Source organism: Myotis daubentonii, chromosome 19 (assembly GCF_963259705.1).
Source record: "Myotis daubentonii chromosome 19, mMyoDau2.1, whole genome shotgun sequence".
Classification (NCBI taxonomy): Eukaryota; Metazoa; Chordata; class Mammalia; order Chiroptera; family Vespertilionidae; genus Myotis; species Myotis daubentonii.
This window is the reverse complement of record NC_081858.1, coordinates 20,560,045-20,577,460: the sequence shown is the minus strand read 5'-3', so window position 1 is coordinate 20,577,460 and position 17,416 is coordinate 20,560,045. Positions and strand designations below refer to the sequence as shown.

Below are 17,416 nucleotides of genomic sequence, written 5' to 3'. Positions count from 1 at the left end.
TGAGGGGGTGACAGGCCATCTGTTGTGTTTGCAAAAGGGGAGCAGAGGAATATTTCAAGGGTGGCAGAAAATGCTGAGGAGGGATGAAATCTTGTACAAGAATCTTTCTAGTCTATCCAGAGGAGGGAGGCAAGACAGTTCGGCATGTTCCTTAAAGCGACGCTCCCTGTCAGAGAGATCCAGGCACCTGTTCAAATCTCGCTTGGTACTCCTGAGACAAAGTGAGCAGAACTTAGGGGGGGCGTGCTCTGAGAGAATAGGTAGTTCGCTGTTCTGAGGGAGATAGCAAAGGAGGAGGAAGGAGGTGGGGGGGAGACACAGATGAATGAGGAAAAAGCCCGAGATGGCATGCTTGCACGCCCAAGCCTTTCCCCTTTCTTTCCCCACAGGGATGCATCTCCTAAACGCTGAGGGACCCATGAGGCTTGCAACCAGGGCAGCAATGGTCAGTGACAATCATTCCCGGCAAACCGCCTAACCCTGTCCCCAAGATCCCCTCTCTTTTCTCACTTCTCCGTCAGCCTAGGCTCATCTCCCCAGCCCTTTCTTGTTTCACTGCCCCCAAACTTTAATAAACATCCTCTAAAATTAAACAAGAAAGCAAATGCCCAAGATACAATATTTCTCTAAAATACTCCTTAGTTGTACAAAAGCATCCAACAGTTACCCTGAAAACCACACTAACCCGAATATTGGAATGTTCCAGATGCCCACACTCTACACCGTCTGGCCCTTCTCCTTGCTTTGCCTCCACTGAGAAGCGTGAGGGTTGAGAGCATCCCAAGAGTCAGAGAGGAGACAGGCAGAGAGAGACCCTTCTTGCGCCAGGCACCGTAGACAGCTGTGCACAGCAGACAGCTGCCGGGAGCGAGGCAGGGCGGCTCTGTCTCAGCAGGTGCAGCCTGACAATGGAGTCCCCGCTCGGGTCCTAGCTCAGCGGCCTGGTAGCGATGTGCTTGCTTCTGGTCGGCTTTGTTCCTGTCTTTGGTGTAGACAATGCTCCCTCCATCAGCTGAGTGCACCTTCCGTCAAACACCACCTCCCTAGCAACCACCACCTGGTTTAAAGCTCCCGTTCCCGCTGAGGATGAAGAGCTAAGTGATCAGAATGAGCTCGGTCGCTTCTAAAAGCACATCTTGGAGCAGTAGCGTCTTAGCTCCCGTCTTAACACTTCCCTTCGGCCCTCCATGCCAGGTACTGTCTGAAGCCCTCTCTGTCAGATATGCGCATGTGCCTCTCACAGAGGCCCAATCAATGTAAGCTGAGTCATACGTTAAACCTGAATGTTTCTATCGAGTTCACTTTCCCTCCCTATTCCATTCTCCCATTTGTGGTTCATCTCCAAGGCACCCTGCATGGCTATGGTGAAGAATGCAGCCCCCGAGTTTTTCATGATAAAAGTATTTTTTTTGCTCCGTCACTTTCCCATTTCCTCCCACCTCTTCCCCAGCCCTCCAAGCCAAATGCCCTCCTCCAATGATTGCACAGCTGGATGTGAATGGACGCACAGGCTGGTGTGGGTGAGGGGGCATGAGAAAGGCCAGGGGGTGGGGCTGCAGGGTGAGAAAGCCATTCCCCTCCTTGTCTCCACAGCTGCCTTCCTGCCAGGCTAGCTTGTGGTAGGCAGTGCCCTCAGGAGGGGACAGCAGCACACACAGCTGCATTCTCCCACTCAGACCGTGCCCACTTCTGCCCAAAGGCTTGGCCACAGTCCTCATAGATCAGGGGTCCTCAAACTACGGTCCACGGGCCACATGCAAATACAAATATTGTATTTGTTCCCGTTTTGTTTTTTTACTTCAAAATAAGATATGTGCAGTGTGCATAGGAATTTGTTCATAGTTTTGTTTTTTTTTAACTATAGTCTGGCCCTCCAACAGTCTGAGGGACAGTGAACTGGCCTCCTGTTTAAAAAGTTTGAGGACCCCTGTTAGATGATGCTCGCTAGGCCAGTGGACCTTGAGAGAATGCGAAGGGCTGTGCAAACAGAGGCAAGAGATGCTGAAGTCTTACACCTGGACAGGCTCTAAGTGGAGGGTGATGCAAGGGGGCTGGGGAGAAGGGCTGGAGAAATGAGTTAACGAACCCCTAGGGTACACTGAGATATGCCCTTGCCTTTCAGCTTTAATGATACAAATGCACTGCCCAGTTGTCAAAGCCTTTTCATTTCGCGCCCTCAGTTGAATGGCAGAACAACTCTAAGGTATATAAGGCAGATCAATTCCCTTTTGTAGAAGAGGAAACTCAGTCTAAGCAACGTTTAGTGACTTGTCCCAGAGCACAGAACTGCTAAAAGCCAGGCTTTGAACTAGATCTCAAGGGCATCCCACTCCAGACAACTGCATGCTGACCAGCGAGCATGTTGTGCCATGCCCTGCCGCCCACCCCCCCCCTCCCCCAACCTCCCCTGCTCCCAAGAACCTCCATGGGAACCAGGTGATGCATTTTAGGGAATATTTGAACCTTCCGGTACCTGGTATTTGCCACTTTGCTGAGCGTCCCTCAATAGGACCCGAGTTATGAAAACTGCTCAGTGGGTAGCAGCTGTCTTCCTGTTGGTCCTGACTCAGTCCCTCAAACTTGTGGGTCTCTGGGCCTGGAGATGCTAATAATGTTTTTTTTTCCTTTCCTCCCACCAGCCCCTCTAGAGAAGTGTGGGCAAGGGTTTCACCAACTCCCAGTAACCACCTTAGCTTCCCCTGCCATCTTCTAAGCCACTTGACACAGAGGAGCCTCAGGTAACACACAGAGGGGCAGGGGAAGGGCGCGGGGGAGACGGGGACAGGGAGGGGGAGGGGGAGAAACCATAAAGCAAGGGGGATACTGACCTTGCAACAAAGTTGAGCTTGTGGGCTCATTTAGTTCTAAATCGGGTGAGGGACATACAGGAGAGAAAAATGAAAACAAACACATATATTATATACAGTAGCTATATATTGGCCATATATAGTTTGTATACTGCCTTTCACAAACATCTCTGGAGCAATGGGTACATAAAGGAAGACACAACAACCAAGGTGGTGGGACACAATGCAGCGTGGGGGACACAAAAGTGAGTGCTCTATGTTTCCAAACTTGGACGTGAAGGCTGGGAAGTGAGGGGGCTGGAGGCCGGCACGTTGTCCAGTGCAGATGTGTCCACCCTTAGCTTGTGCTGAGCTGGGTACGGATATGGTAACAAAGGACCAGCGTTTTATTGTGTTTTTTTTTTCTAGATGAGAGTTCTTTCCCCCACCCCCACCCCATTGTTTCACTTTGGAAAACCAAGTCCAGAAATTTCTGTTCCCAAGGCTCCAGGGCAGGAAGGAGGTCCCCCAGGAGCCACTGTGAGTCGGGATTAGGGGAGCAGGACTCTGAGTCCCTACCATGCCTGTAGTCTTAGGGGCCAGGTGCTCAGAACCCTATTGGTTCTGGGCCCAGATAGGAAGGGCCACCCCTGCCCCCATTTGGGCTAGATTCCGGCCAAGGTGGGATGCTCCCAGCACCAGCCTTCCTCACTTTCCAACCTTCGGGTCAGGTGGATGGGTGTACTTAGGTGGCAGCGTAGCTGGCTTGTTGTAATGCTATGGAAGAGTGAACCTCCTCACCAAATCTGTGCATTCCCATAAAGTAAAGGCTGACTTAGAACTTGCTGGATGGCTGTGAGCTGAGGGGCTTTTCCAAGGATAGAGAATGACATGGAAACCCTCCTAATCGGGTAATATTTGTCCAAAGGCCTTGGTGGTGGCGGCCTTGATAATGAGCTAGGGGGCTGCAGGGGCTGCCCGAGGGGCCTGGAAACAGTCACCTGGCTCAGGGATGGAGTGTCCCGATTTCCAGGGAACCGTGTCTCCCCTGCAGCATTTGTGTGGCGGGCTCCTCCAAAATGGTCTCTCTTTAGAGACTAAAATACTGGCGTCTGCTTGATTAAATGGGGAAGATGCTACAGACTTTCCTCCCTCGGGGTTTAGCCTGTAAAGGCCCCGAGACCTCTTGCATTGAAGAGCAACCCGTGTGTGCTCCATGCATCGGTGCTTGACCCAGATTCTCTGCACGTGTGTCAATACCTGCTACCATTTTCAATGTGTTCTTCAAAGAGAACCCTGGGCTGCGGGAAGCTGGAAATTGTAGCAATGCCCCCAATGCCACACGGGGTGAATGCCCACAGAACAACAGCAGGACGGGATTGGGGGTGGGGGGTGGGGGCGGAGGTTTAATTGTCTCACTGGGGTCTGCTGAAAAGAGGAAATTCAGGACACATCCTCCACTGCCCTTCTTGTCACAAATAACAGTTATTTCACTTTTAAAGTTTGCTTTTTCTTCCTATTCTCATCTAAAGGGGAAAAAGCCAGGGGATTAGGTAGGAGCGATGAAGCCAATTGCAATACTATTTCATGCATCCAAATCAGAAGAGGGAGGTCAGAGGTGGAGGGAGACTGGGGAACAAGGACCACTGAGGGTGGAGAGCACTCAGGCGGCGGGCAGGAGAGCCAGGGAGAGCCTGAGATTTGCAGCAAGGGGAGGAGGGCGCCTTCCTTTCTAATCCTGGCCCTTCTGCTCATGCAGACAGACACCTGCCAAAAAGCCACAAAGGCCTGACAAACGTGAGAGGCAATTATGACTCTCCCTGCGTGAGGGATGTCAGACAGATCAATCACCCGCATCACAGCGCCCGCCGTCCATTCCCAGCACCAGCTCTGGGATCGAGGGCGGCCTCACCCTTCCCAGCCCTGATGGATAAGGCTGGGCTTCATGTCATGTGCTGGGTAAAAGGAAGATCGGGTGTGATCTGGAAGCAGAGGTAGGACAATGGGCGGCACACACGGGCTATTAGGGGCAAGCTGGGTACGCTGTGCATGGAGGGCAGGAGGCCAAGCCAGGGAATGCGGGCAAGGTACGTGAAGCTACGGGATTATCTGGGAGTTCTCTGAACACAAGGAAGTTACATTCTTGCCAATCACCTGCTGACTACCTCACCTTTCTCACCTCATCCCCTTGGAGAGTGTGTGTTTGCAAGGGAGACTGAAGGGGTAGAGACTGGAAAAAATGCGCTCCCTGAACTTGGTGAGGTCTGGAGGGAACTGCCCCCAAAGCAAGGAGAAATGAACCCTGGGGCCCATAAGGAGAATCTGCAACTACTGAGGGGAGGAAGACCTCCCCAGGGGCCTGGCCTGGAAGATGCTCCTCCAGGTCACGCTGGGCAGCTGCTCTGCTCACAGGAGACCCTGGCCCCACAGGGGGGCTGGTTCATTGGCCTCCTCTGCTTCCATCTGGCACCAATAGCATCGCCAATACGTAACGAGTGCCCAGTCATTTGCCCTGAACCCATGAGCCCTTCGCTAAGTCGTTGTTGAATGAATCGATGCATGAATGACTATGTCACTCTGTCACGATGGCGGCTTCCTTGCACACATATTCCTTAATTCAGCCAGACAACACGTGTTGATACACATGGAAACTAGGGAAATCCCCATATTCTCTGCTTATTCTCCCCCTGAAACTAATAGTATTCAGGATCCCAATTCAGGCCCACGATTCCACTTCTATACGTAGAATTCCATTTCTCTCATGTCCCAATGGCCAGAAAAAGTTTCAGAAGTGGTTACCATCTCACACGAATTCAGTGAACAAAGCATTGATACAGTAAATGTTCCTCCCTGGCTCCTCACTGTTCCACCCAATCATAGTCCCCATCCTCAGTTTAAGAGATATCATAGAGGAGAAAAACAATGTCATTTCAGCATCACCAAATCCTTTTCTCTTGTCTCAGGATTTTTTCCCATTATAGAAAGAAACATGAGCATTCTTTTTTTAAAACTCTCCCTATTTCTGGCATCTCGCTCGCTCTCGTCCTGATTCTCTTCTTTCCCTCGGGGCCGCTCTTCCCAACTCCTCCTGCTCTGCAGGACCCCCTCCTTTTTGCCCAGCTCAGGGCTCATCTTACCAAAAAGTGTGATGCTGGCATTGGTGTGGCCGAGCCTGTTGGAGGCGACGCACGTGTAGTTCCCATAGTCGTGTTCTGAGACATTGAAGAAGATGAGCTTCGAGAGGAAGGGTCTGTTTTCCACTTTCACCCCCTTCTTTCCTTCAGCCAGCCTGCGATGAAGGAGAGAGAAAAACAAGAGACGGTTATACTTTTCTCACAGGACGTGGGGTCTGGAATTACTGATCATCTCATCCCGCCTTCTGACATTATGCCCACCTTCCCCACTCAACGACACAGTAAATTCACGCACAATGACTGTGATTTATTTCTCTATTTTCTGTAGGTGCCTGGAGACCCATGTGGCACTGTGAAGACATTTAACACCTCTGAAGGCAGGTGCCTCCAAAATACACGCTGTCCCAACTGTGTGACATTCACGGAGCACGTGCTCAGAAGTGTGGACTTAATTGACGTCGATGATGACGATAATGGAAATGGTGATGTGATGATGATGACAGCTATGAAAATGAACAACTCAAACTTCAAAGAGAAGGACAACCTGAGGGGTTTGGAGAAAACAAACAAACAAACAAAACACCCACAATGCTCTTCAAGCACCTGGGCAATAAATTCTTCCCCTGAGAGTCTGAGGCATTCTACACATAATACCTGACTGTGGGCTGTGAATGGGAAACAAGAACCAGGGATCATTCTGAATCCGTGGGCTCTGGAGGCCTGAGAGAGGTGATGTGCAGAGTATCCTAGCAATTGGTCTGGGAGGGATTAGAGATGCCTGAGGATATGACCCCACATAGCCGGGATAGTCTCTGGGACAACACGCCCTGGCAGTCCCATATGCCGCAGGGCTCATGCTGGTGGCGCCACAGGTAGCTAGTGAGGAAATCAGACACACTTGTGAGAGCCATGGGTTCTATTACTGGGTAGTGGAAGAGGGTGAGGCCCTTTCTTCCACTGTAGGGGTTGCTAGCAGCAATTCCTATTAAGATGGCATGTCTACACAGGTATCACAAGACCAACCCTCTTCTTTTGAAAAATTCTGGAATGTTCTTTTTCAGAGAATGGGCGTTAAGCTAACATGTCCCTTCCCCTGAAATGACCTGTCTCCCCAGCCAAGAAGCTGAGTCTGTGTTTTGGGGAAAATGAATACTCGTGGGGGGAACAAATCCTTCTGCGTGGAGGATCTCGGGGAACCTGGTCGCACACTTCAGTGCCTGTTGAGAGTCTGGCTAGGGCAGGATGCGGGCAGAGTAAACAATGTCAAGATGAACACATCTGGGAACAGGCTCTGGGGACATGAATTAGGGCAAATGGCTGGCATCAGAGTCATCACGCTGAGAAAGACAATATTCTGGCGGAAATAGAAAGTGGAGCGCAGCAAGACAATGATGAGAAAGCGCGTTGTAAACTGGAAAATGTTATTCAATCTGATCTATTTCTATGGAGTTGGGCACAGAGAGCTCCTGCCTGTCCCTGGTCACAGCAGGGCTGGCACAGAGGGCAGCGGCTCTGTCATTATCTGAAGGTGTTATCTCCCTAGGACCCCAGGATGCCTCTGTCCTCTGCCAGACCCACAGCACCAGTGACCACAGAGAAGCCAGGTCTGGCTTCAGTTCCCACCCAGCATCTGTCCCCGGGGGAGTCGGGGGTTAGCTGGAGGGACTCGCCTTGCTTTTCATGATGTCGATTCTCCCCGGGGAGCCTTTCTTTCTAGGGGCAGTGAACTGGCCTGAGCCCATGAACTTCATTAAAATGTGAGCACTGTCCCCATGGAATGAGGAATCCGGCTGTGCAGCCAGACACCAGTTCCAGTTCCAGCTTGCTATGTCAATATTGAACCTCTAGGACAGTGGTTCTCAACCTTCCTAATGCCGTGACCCTTTAATACAGTTCCTCATGTTGTGGTGACTCCCAATTTCATTGTTACAAATTGAACATAATTAAAGCATAGCGATTCATCACAAAAACAATATGTAATTATATATGTGTTTTCCAATGGTCTTAGGTGACCCCTGTGAAAGGGTCGTTTGACCCCCAAAGGGGTCGCGACCCACAGGTTGAGAACTGCTGCTCTAGGGGGTGCTGTGCAAAGGTACTGAGGCCCACCCGTCAGGAGGCTTCTGAGAGCTGCTCTAGCTTACGGACCCTCTTTGCCAGTTGGATGCCATTCCTGGGCTGGGGAAAAAGAAGGCTTCACCTCATACCCAGGCTGTGAGTTAGATATGAGTGCTGTGGTGGGGAGCCACCGACCCAAAGCAGGTTCCTCCTTGACAGCGCTGAGATGTCTTTAGCTAAAAACAGCGCCAGCAGCAGTTTGCGCCACTTTGCAGCTTCTGGGGGGTCCCACATTTCCCAGCCACGCTGCTACCAGGCTTGTTTCTTAATGCACCTGGAGGCTGGTTCCTGGCTCAGCTCCCCAAGGAAGGGTGGCCCTTAGTAATGACAGCACCCCATTTTCCCTCGCTCTGATGGATGTCACGCACAATGGCCTGCAGTGACAGGTGCTCCATCTACTCAAAAGGAGACTTTTACCCTATTGTTTGAGAAAACTGCTGTCCTCATCACACAGAGTCCCTTGATGTGCCTCAGAAGTCCACTCCTCTCCCTGGAAATGTGAGCTGGGTTAGAGCTGACCTTCCCCCGGGCAGAGGTCATGTGCCCTCCCAGTCCTGCCAGCCTCGGTGGGTGGGGAGACGGGCAGCAACAAGGGCCTTGAAGGCAGAGATGTTCTTGTTAAACTGGGTGCCCGGAGGACAGACAACTCATCCGATGGAATAACACCGGAAATAAATAAATGAGCAGCAAGTGGAAAACCGACCCGAACTGGTTAAAGGAGAGAAAAGAAGCTGCCATGAGAATCAGATGAAGAAAGTCTCAAAGTTGCCCGAGCCAAGGGCCTCTGATTCCCTCCCGGTGATGCTGGCTGACTTCCTCCTCTGGGAAAATCCTGGGGGAGACCAGCCCTCCAATGGCACCACCTTCCTGCCAGCCGAGCCCCCACCCCTTCCTTCCTCACCATGGCCACTCCTGCCTGTGGCCTGCCCTACTCTCCTCCACATAGTTTAGGACCCTGCTTTCCCATACATTTTAATTGTATTTTTCGTCCATAAAATAGAAAAAGAGGATGCAGCTGATTTATTTTGGAGAAGACCTAGACAGTGCAAGGCCGCGGAGCTGATCCTGAGCTCCACAGCTGCTGTGTTTTTCTGATGTTAGATATCCATATAGGACAGTGATGGCGAACCTATGACACGCGTGTCAAAGGTGACACGTGAACTCATTTTTTTGGTTGATTTTTCTTTGTTAAATGGCATTTAAATATATAAAATAAATATCAAAAATATGTCTTTGTTTTACTATGGTTGCAAATATCAAAAAAATTCTATATGTGACATGGCACCAGAGTTAAGTTAGGGTTTTTCAAAATGCTGACATGCCAAGCTCAAAAGGTTCACCATCACTGATATAGGAGATCCTTAAATAAGAGGGAGGGAGGGAGGGAGGGAGAGAGGGAGGGAAGGAGGGAGGGAGGACAGGTGAAGCCGCATTTCTAAGAAAGACAACTGTGTTTATTTAATGGGAAAATGTTACTCCCTTCTGCTTGATTCTGAATTCTTGGGAAAAGAGGGAGAGCCAGCTATTTCTTCTTATCGTATCTCTTTATGAGGTTGTTTCCCTCTTTCTGCCTCTGTTCTTCCATCTAGAAAATGGGCTAGATGAATCCAATACAAAGACTTTGTAACTGAAGTCTTTTGTACTTAAAATGGAAACACACTGTGTGTCTTTGAAAGGATTATAATCAGACAATGAATCTTATGACTAAGTGACTTGGTCCTAAACAAAAACCAAGGGTCGATTCAGAGACCTGAAGAGCTTTTGGTGTGTGACTGGTGGCTGACCCCCAAAAGAAAGACACACAAGCCCATGAAGATGTTCTATGTCATGTGGACAACAGCTGGATCCCTCCTGGCCTGGGGTGGCTCACACCGCTCTCCTCCTCCCCATCACCCTCTTGGGTGTTTTCTTTCTTAGCTTCTCGGCCTCTGAAACGCCTTCTTCCTTCTCAGCCCCACATACACCTCAGGACTCTTTTGCATCATCCCCTCCCCATTTCTAGAAAAGTGTTCTTGCACCTTTATTGGTTGCTCCCCCACCTTAAAATAGCAATTTTCACAGCGGTGATTGTGCTGCCCGGTGGACTGAGCCTCTGACCCTGGGCTAACGTGCCATTCGCTAGCTCCTCGCAGTGACCATCTCCAGTGAATCACAACAAATGTCCCGATGGTGGCTGCAGCAATACGAGGGGAGGGAACCCTGCCCTCTCTCTTTCCTACAGTGAGCCAACAGCCTGGGTACAAAGGAGGGCTAACTCGGGTCATGGACTCCTGTAAACCAATCCTGACAGCGTCTGAACCGGAACCGAGACCTCTAGCTCCAGCTAACTTCTTAGCCACCCCTAGGGTCCCGAGAGCGTTCCTAACACCTCATGCAAGCCCTGGAATGTGTTAGAAAGAGCTTCAGGCGGAACATACTATTTTCTTGGCCTATGAGAAATCCACAGGCCTTCCCATGCTCCTGGCAGCCCTTCCTGTAAGGTATTGCTTCCTTACGAAATGTTTTCCTTCAGGCCAGTTAGTCCAATGCACGACAATATTGGAAACATAGCTGAAATGCATTAATACCAGGAAGAGACGTGATTGTATATTGCCTCCCCTTCTAGGCAGGAGGAGTTCAGGGAGGAATTTACAGGGTTTCCCTTGCAACCACCTGGCACCAGGAACCTGGAGAAGATGCCTTCTTTGGGTGCGGGGGAGAGGGGGGTGCAGGGAGGGGGTCCTCACCTTTTGTCGTCCTTGTACCACTGGAATTCTGCCGAGGGGACTGCCGAGGCTTCACACTGCAGGGTCCCCTTCTGTCCCACAGGGACACCTGTCCCCTTCGCTTCGGAGATGTACGGTGGATCTGCAGAGACAAGATGCCCTGTAGCATCTGAAAATGCATTCTCCAGCCAGGCCGCTGCCTCCCTCGCTGACTGTATTTTTCACTCTCTGATCTACCGAGCTCACTTGAGCCGACAGATTCACTACACAAATTGTGCTGCGGGAACGAAATCACTCGCGGTAGTTCTAAGGAAAACCTTGGTTGCCTAGCGTGGGATGCTGCTATCCCCTTCTGAAGGGAGGCGAATGACCAGGTGCGCATGCAGGCCCGTTTTGTGTTTAAACTTTTTAACTTGCACAGGATGATGCCAACTCATCAACCCTCCAGTCCCTGGGTTGGCAGTCAGCAGTTTTAATCAGCCTCATAGAATTTCTGCAAACCAGGTTCTTGCCAGACTATATAACCTCATACTATTCAATTCCCATCAAAAGAGCAGTTGCAAGAATAATATTCATAGAGAATTGCCCGAAGGGTGTACGGATCAGTCATTCTTCCAGGTTCTTCTAAAATGATTCCGCATCCACCAGACCCAGCCAGACCTATATAGTTGGCCTACTTGCATTTGAAGTTTTCCTAAGAACGCTTGACAATTCCAACAGCTTGCAGAGGAGTGCACTGGGAAGCACAGGTGTAACAAACATGCCATTCTATTTAATACAGAAACACTGTTTGCAAGTGGTTGACTACATTTCAAGGTGCTCTATTTGTGGAGACCCTAAAGATAAACTTCCCCTTGGTTTCAGGACAAGCAAAAGCAGCGTCTCTTCCAAGCAACTAGCTGGCTTTTATTTGATGGACATAACCCTGAAGACAGATGACATTTCACCCGCGCTGGTTTGGCTCAGTGGATAGAGTATCGGCCTGCAGACTGAAGGGTCCCAGGTTTGATTCTGGTCAAGGGCATATGCCCGGGTTACTGGCTCGATCCCAAGTATAGAGCATGCAGGAGGCAGCCGATCAATGATTCACTCTCATCACTGATATTTTTATTTCTCTCTCCCTCCCTCTCTGAAATCAATAAAAATATATTTTAAAAACACACATATGCCATTCACTCTCTAAGAGTTTGCTCTCTATCCGTCTCTTTGTCGTGGCCATGCCAGCAGCCCCCCTCCCATCCACACGGTGTGAGGGTTCCATAACAACACTTACAGTTCACGGTGACCTTCACTCTCCGCACCACGGGTGCGGCCACGTCGTTGGAGGCGCTGCACTCGTAGTCCCCGGACTGCTCCCTGGTGATGCCCTGAATCTCCAAGTATTCGTCTTCACTCACAAAGCCCACGGCTGCCGGAGAAGGTGTGATAGCACAGGAGAGAAAACAGCAAAAGCATGCTCTTAGAAACCAACGTAGGACCTGGTTATGTCAGCCACTTCCAAGTTCAGCTTCCTCAGGACTGTGTGGCTTCACACTTCCCTCCTACCACAGCCACCACCACCATCTCCTTAGCTCCCCAAAGGACTAGCTGAGATGCCTGTATTCCTACCTGGACTAAACAAATGCCTAGAGACCTGTGCCCTGCCCTGACCTTACCGAGCCCTCTGGCTCTGGGTCCGAGAAAGACACCTGAGGTGTATCTCAATTCTTTCTGACTCCAGGTGCCATTCACACTGAACCTTGGAGTAGAGCCAATGACTACACCCCAGACCACATACCAGTATCAGTTAAAAATACCACAATAGCTTACACACACACACCACAAAAGACAGTGGGAATGCTCATGAAATAAAAGTTAATTTATTTTTACAGCTAGACAGTCAACTGATAGGCAAAAGTCCATTTCCCAAACTTCAATCTACTAGAGCTCTTGGGTATAAGATCCTGCAGACAAGCCAGTGATTCCATGCTCTAATCACAAACATGGCAGAAAGGAAAGGACAAGAGGACAGGTACAGATCTCACTGCCACTTCATCATCATCATCATCAGTTCTATATGGAAGAGTCATGAATAATAACACCAACCCCCTGCATACTGGACTCTCCACCAGAGGCCTGGCCGCAAGGATCTGATGATAGAACGGCCATGACATTCAAGCCTAGGAGATGCATTTCTTGTTTTTCTCCTTTGTTGCCCTGAGTTCCCACCTCCTCAAAGAAAGACAATGGAGAACAAAAGTCACTGCTTTCTTCCCAGGGAAGTATCTGGCCTCTTCCGCTCAGTGAAGTAACCAGCATGATGATACATGCATCGTGCGAACTGGGATACCTTGAGGAGTATAAGGAAGTGCTATTAATAGTGACTATCGAGCCCAGCAGGCATGGCTCAGTGGTTAAGCTTTGACCTATGAACCAGGAGGTCATGGTTCGATTCCCAGTCAGGGCCTATGCCTGGGTTGTGGGCTCGATACCCCGTGTGGGGTGTGCAGGAGGCAACCGATCAATGATTCTCTCTCATCATTGATGTGTCTATCTCTCTCTCCCTTCCTATCTGAACTCAATAAAAAAGTGACAATGGGGCAGTAGCATGAGTTGAGACTGTCACTAGCAACTGAGACATCTGCCCAGGCAGAATGTATACACAATCCCAACACCTCAGAGTGTTGTTGGGAGTGACAAATGGAAACACACACAAACATGAAAGCACTTTGAAAGCTTCCGTGTGCTGTGCACCTGTTTTCGCTTGCACTCCTGTAATCAGCCCGGAGGCGCAGGCTCCATGAGTGGAGCTAGATTAACATGCGTGGCTCCACATGAGCAGGGAGGGAAGAGAGGAGCACCTTTCTACAGGGGACAGCACTGCCATGTAATGCCACATGCACTCGCTGCTCCAAGCGTGAAAATAACAACAGCGAGAAACTGCTATAATACAAAGAATGATAGACGTGCTATGTAAGTTACAGTTGTATTTGTTATGTGACATGAAGGTTGCTGTATTGTCCAGGTAACAACAGTAGTGATAACGATGGCAACAATAACAAAACAACCATTTTGTGAAAAAGGGCCACGACCTGCCCAACTCGTGGACATGATCCCGCTGTGTCACCCTCCAGTAATACGCTCAATTAGGTTGCCATTTCCTCATGTACTCGCATGACCTAGGGAACCCACGCTACATATGTGTGGGAACTCTTGCCTCCACTACCTACACAAGAGCGAAAGAACAGCCTGTAGCTACTGAGACAAGCAAGACTCATAAATTTTCAGGAAGATCCAGGAACATGATAATGAGTAGAAAACAGGGTCAAAAAGTTCAGGATGTGGAGAAGACACTCAACATTGACCCGTGGGAACTCACAGTCCCAAACCAGTTAAGAAACTTCTCTAATTGTCATGGTAGCCTTTTGTTCTTGCTTCCTAAGCATCTTCAGGGGGAAAAGTGTTCGCCTTGATGTGAGGAAGGATGAGGAAAACCAGGAGCAAAGGTTTAAAGGAAGAGTTGGCGATTCCTTTCATCTTGTTGTTTATTTGCTACCAGGCCCCAGCCTACATTAGTCAGATCTTTCCCTGCCGGAATGCTATAATTACTGTGCAAAGCATCTCAGAGACCAGTGTCACACTTAATATTCCCATTAATTTTAAATGGTAGTCTTTGGTACATATGTGTGGCAATTGATGTCATATTTTAATTAGGCTTGCCCTACACCATCTGAAATTAATAATAGCTTGAATTACCAGTGTAATTTATAAATTAACAGTGCCGTAGCATTAGGAAATAAATTAGTTCTGGACAGCTGTTTCTGGACTGAGCTCCGTGTCTGAGCAGTGGTCGGACCCCAGATCCCTGGGAAGGCTGTGTACTGCACCATCAAAGCAGTGAAACACAACTACATAGGTTTTCCTGGGTCTCTAGCCCTTCTCTCCACCCGGAGACCAAACATATAATTTTATTCTACCGTCTAAATATGCTCTTGTGTGACCCCAGTAAGATATACAGGGACTCAGTTGCATGAGCTCATTATAAGGACATACAAATGGAGAAACAAGTAGGGGGATTACAGTCATAGACACAACTGCAAGGTCACAGATATTAGGGTAGCCACAATCAAGAAGTCATCACATTTTCTGTGAAGATGTGTGTAATTTTATATATTTCTATCAGGCAATCCTACGTAGTGAAGGAAGTTGGAGAGTTTACAATTTGGGGACGGTCCAGATTTGTATTACCACGGGGAAGGAATCTACACTTAGGTCATCGTGCGGAAAACAATGAGGCTTAACTTTACTATCCTGTGTTCCCCAAACCAAGTGTAGAATTACAGGAAAACCACAATGACTCCATTACTCACCAATTTCATGCACTCTCTGACTCAATTGGGTGAGGCCTGTGAAAACTAATTCATACATAGAAACATGCTTTATATATTTTAGCTTTCCTTGCCATTATTTTCACCGTTCTCCTCACATACATTGTTTCTCTACTAAAAGCAAAGATGGCAAAACCAGAGAGAAAGAGAGTCAGCATATACATAACAAATTCAACTTTGAGCCACCAGAAATGAGGTTCCTAAAGGGGATGCCTAAGACAAATAAGCCAACAAGAAAAAACAAAACAAACTAAACAAAAATCTGAATTTATAAGAGTCAATGACTTGAGCAAAGTTTTCCTTTAAACACCATGTGTGCTCTGGTTATGGACCAGCTGACACCTTGAATTTGGACTTCTGGCTTTCAGAACTGGGAGGCTAGACATTTCTATTGTGTAAGCCGCCTCCTCTTTGTTACTTTCTTGTGAACCCTAGGAAACTAATACACTCTTGTCTCTCTCCTAATTCCCAGTGCCTATGGCTGTCTGAGTGTAGAGTTCATCTAGTTCATTTAGAGTTCGTCTCGTCTTTAGAATCACAAAAATATTCAACTAAAGAGCTCAAAACATCAGTAAAGGTTATCTAATCCCATTGTTGTTATGCTAGGGCATAGTCTGATTCAATAGGATTACCTAGAAGAATTATTTAAATATAGATTTCTAGATCCTACCATAACTACAAAATGTCCTGGAATAAGGAGTTTTAATAATTTTACCAGGAAATTCTCATATATAGTCAAGTTAGGAAATTAGTGATTTTGTTCAATCCCTATATGGTTCATGTGGGCAACTACAGTTTAGAGGAGCCCGTGTCGGTTTAGTGCCAGATCACACCAGCTCTCCTGATGTCCAATCCACAGATGGTTTTTGCTATATTCACTGTCTTATTTTCCATGCAATTGAAACCCTCTCTCAGCAGGACTGAGTCTTGCACATCCTGGCTCTCAAGACACCGAGGGAAATAGTTTACATAATTTGAAGTTTGTTAAATTCTTATTAATAGATGGATTGATAGGCTCAGAAGTACTTAATTAAAAAAAAAAATCCAGAGACTCCATGCTGCTCTCCTAATCCTCATGTGGCTCTATTCCCACCACAACACCACTTCTGGTAATTGTTCTTAGCTTCTTAGCATAATATTTGTATTTCCTGACGTTAAACATATCATCGCTATTAATGTTCTAACAGCACTGACTTTCTTTAAATGTGTAATTTAAAAAGGTTTATTGAGTGTTTAGTATAATTTATATTGGTCTTGGGGCCAATTATTTCCTCAGGGAAATGCATCCTTAATTTAAAAATGAAGATCAATGAGGAAGTATGATGCATTGAGCAGAATTTGTTCTACAGCCAACTTTTCAGGAACACAGCTATTTCATTAAGTGGAATCTGACAATTCAAGCCGGGGAAATGAAGCAAGTTGGAAACGTGATTCCACCTGCCCTCCAATCCCCAAAGGAGGTTTGCATTGCCCATGGGCTGAGCTCAGCAGCTTCCCGCAATAATGGACAGAAGTGCCCTGTGTAAGTAACACCCTTTGGAAGAGAAAACCCCACGTTCCCGAGTTCATAGATTGGGGATTAACAGTGCTTATAACTGCAAATAATAATAGCCATGATTATCATTTTTATCGCACCTAAGAATAAGCTTGTCAGGAGAACAGCTGTCGCTACTGGAGAGGAGAGGACACAGCTGTCTGCTTGTTTAATATTTTTATGGCATTTACACCAGCTGAGATAAAAATCATGGACCCTCAGAAACTAAAAAAAAAAAAAAAAAAAAAAAAAAAAAAAGTGCATAACATTGGAACCCAGAAGTGAGAGTTGGGATGAATTATTTTTTTAAAAAAAATTAGTTCAAATACTGTGCCTAGTCTAGTACTAGACTAGTTCTCCCACCACTGCTCCCGCAACTTCTTGATTTCATAAAGATGTTCCTGTGAAACTCAGATTGGGCTCCAGGGACAGCTGCTGACAGGACAGGGAAGCTGGGGTCCCTCCAGGTGCCTTCGTTATAAGCTGAGGTGCATGGGAGGTTTTGTGTTTTGATGGTGAAAGACATGGCTTTCTTCAGATATTGGAAGGTCAGGTGGAAAAGAACAGCACAAGAACAATGTGACAGAGGTGTAGTTACTCTTTCTCAACACCAACCTCTGCAGAGCCAGAGGGGCTGGTTTTGTTGTCTCATGAAGAATGTCATTAGCCTGGCCGGTGTGGCCCAGTGGTTGGGAATTGACCTATTAACCAAGAAGGTCACGGTTCGATTCCTGGTCCAGGCACATGCCCTGGTTGCGGGCTCGATCCCCAG

General features: G+C 48.1%; 1 protein-coding gene across 4 annotated transcripts in view; it reads right to left on the bottom strand.

Moving 5' to 3' along the window:
- NTM (neurotrimin) overlaps positions 1 to 17,416 on the bottom strand; it is an 858,055-nt gene that overhangs the window by 9,878 nt on the left and 830,761 nt on the right. For 2 of the 4 annotated variants that reach the window (XM_059677237.1, XM_059677238.1), the window contains 4 exons: positions 12,017 to 12,151; positions 10,765 to 10,885; positions 5,924 to 6,075; positions 2,829 to 2,864 (listed from right to left, as the gene is read on the bottom strand). In XM_059677237.1, the coding sequence (XP_059533220.1) occupies positions 2,829 to 2,864; positions 5,924 to 6,075; positions 10,765 to 10,885; positions 12,017 to 12,151 (444 nt within the window). The remainder of the gene's footprint in view (positions 1 to 2,828; positions 2,865 to 5,923; positions 6,076 to 10,764; positions 10,886 to 12,016; positions 12,152 to 17,416) is intronic. The other 2 variants (XM_059677239.1, XM_059677240.1) reach the window with 1 other exon arrangement.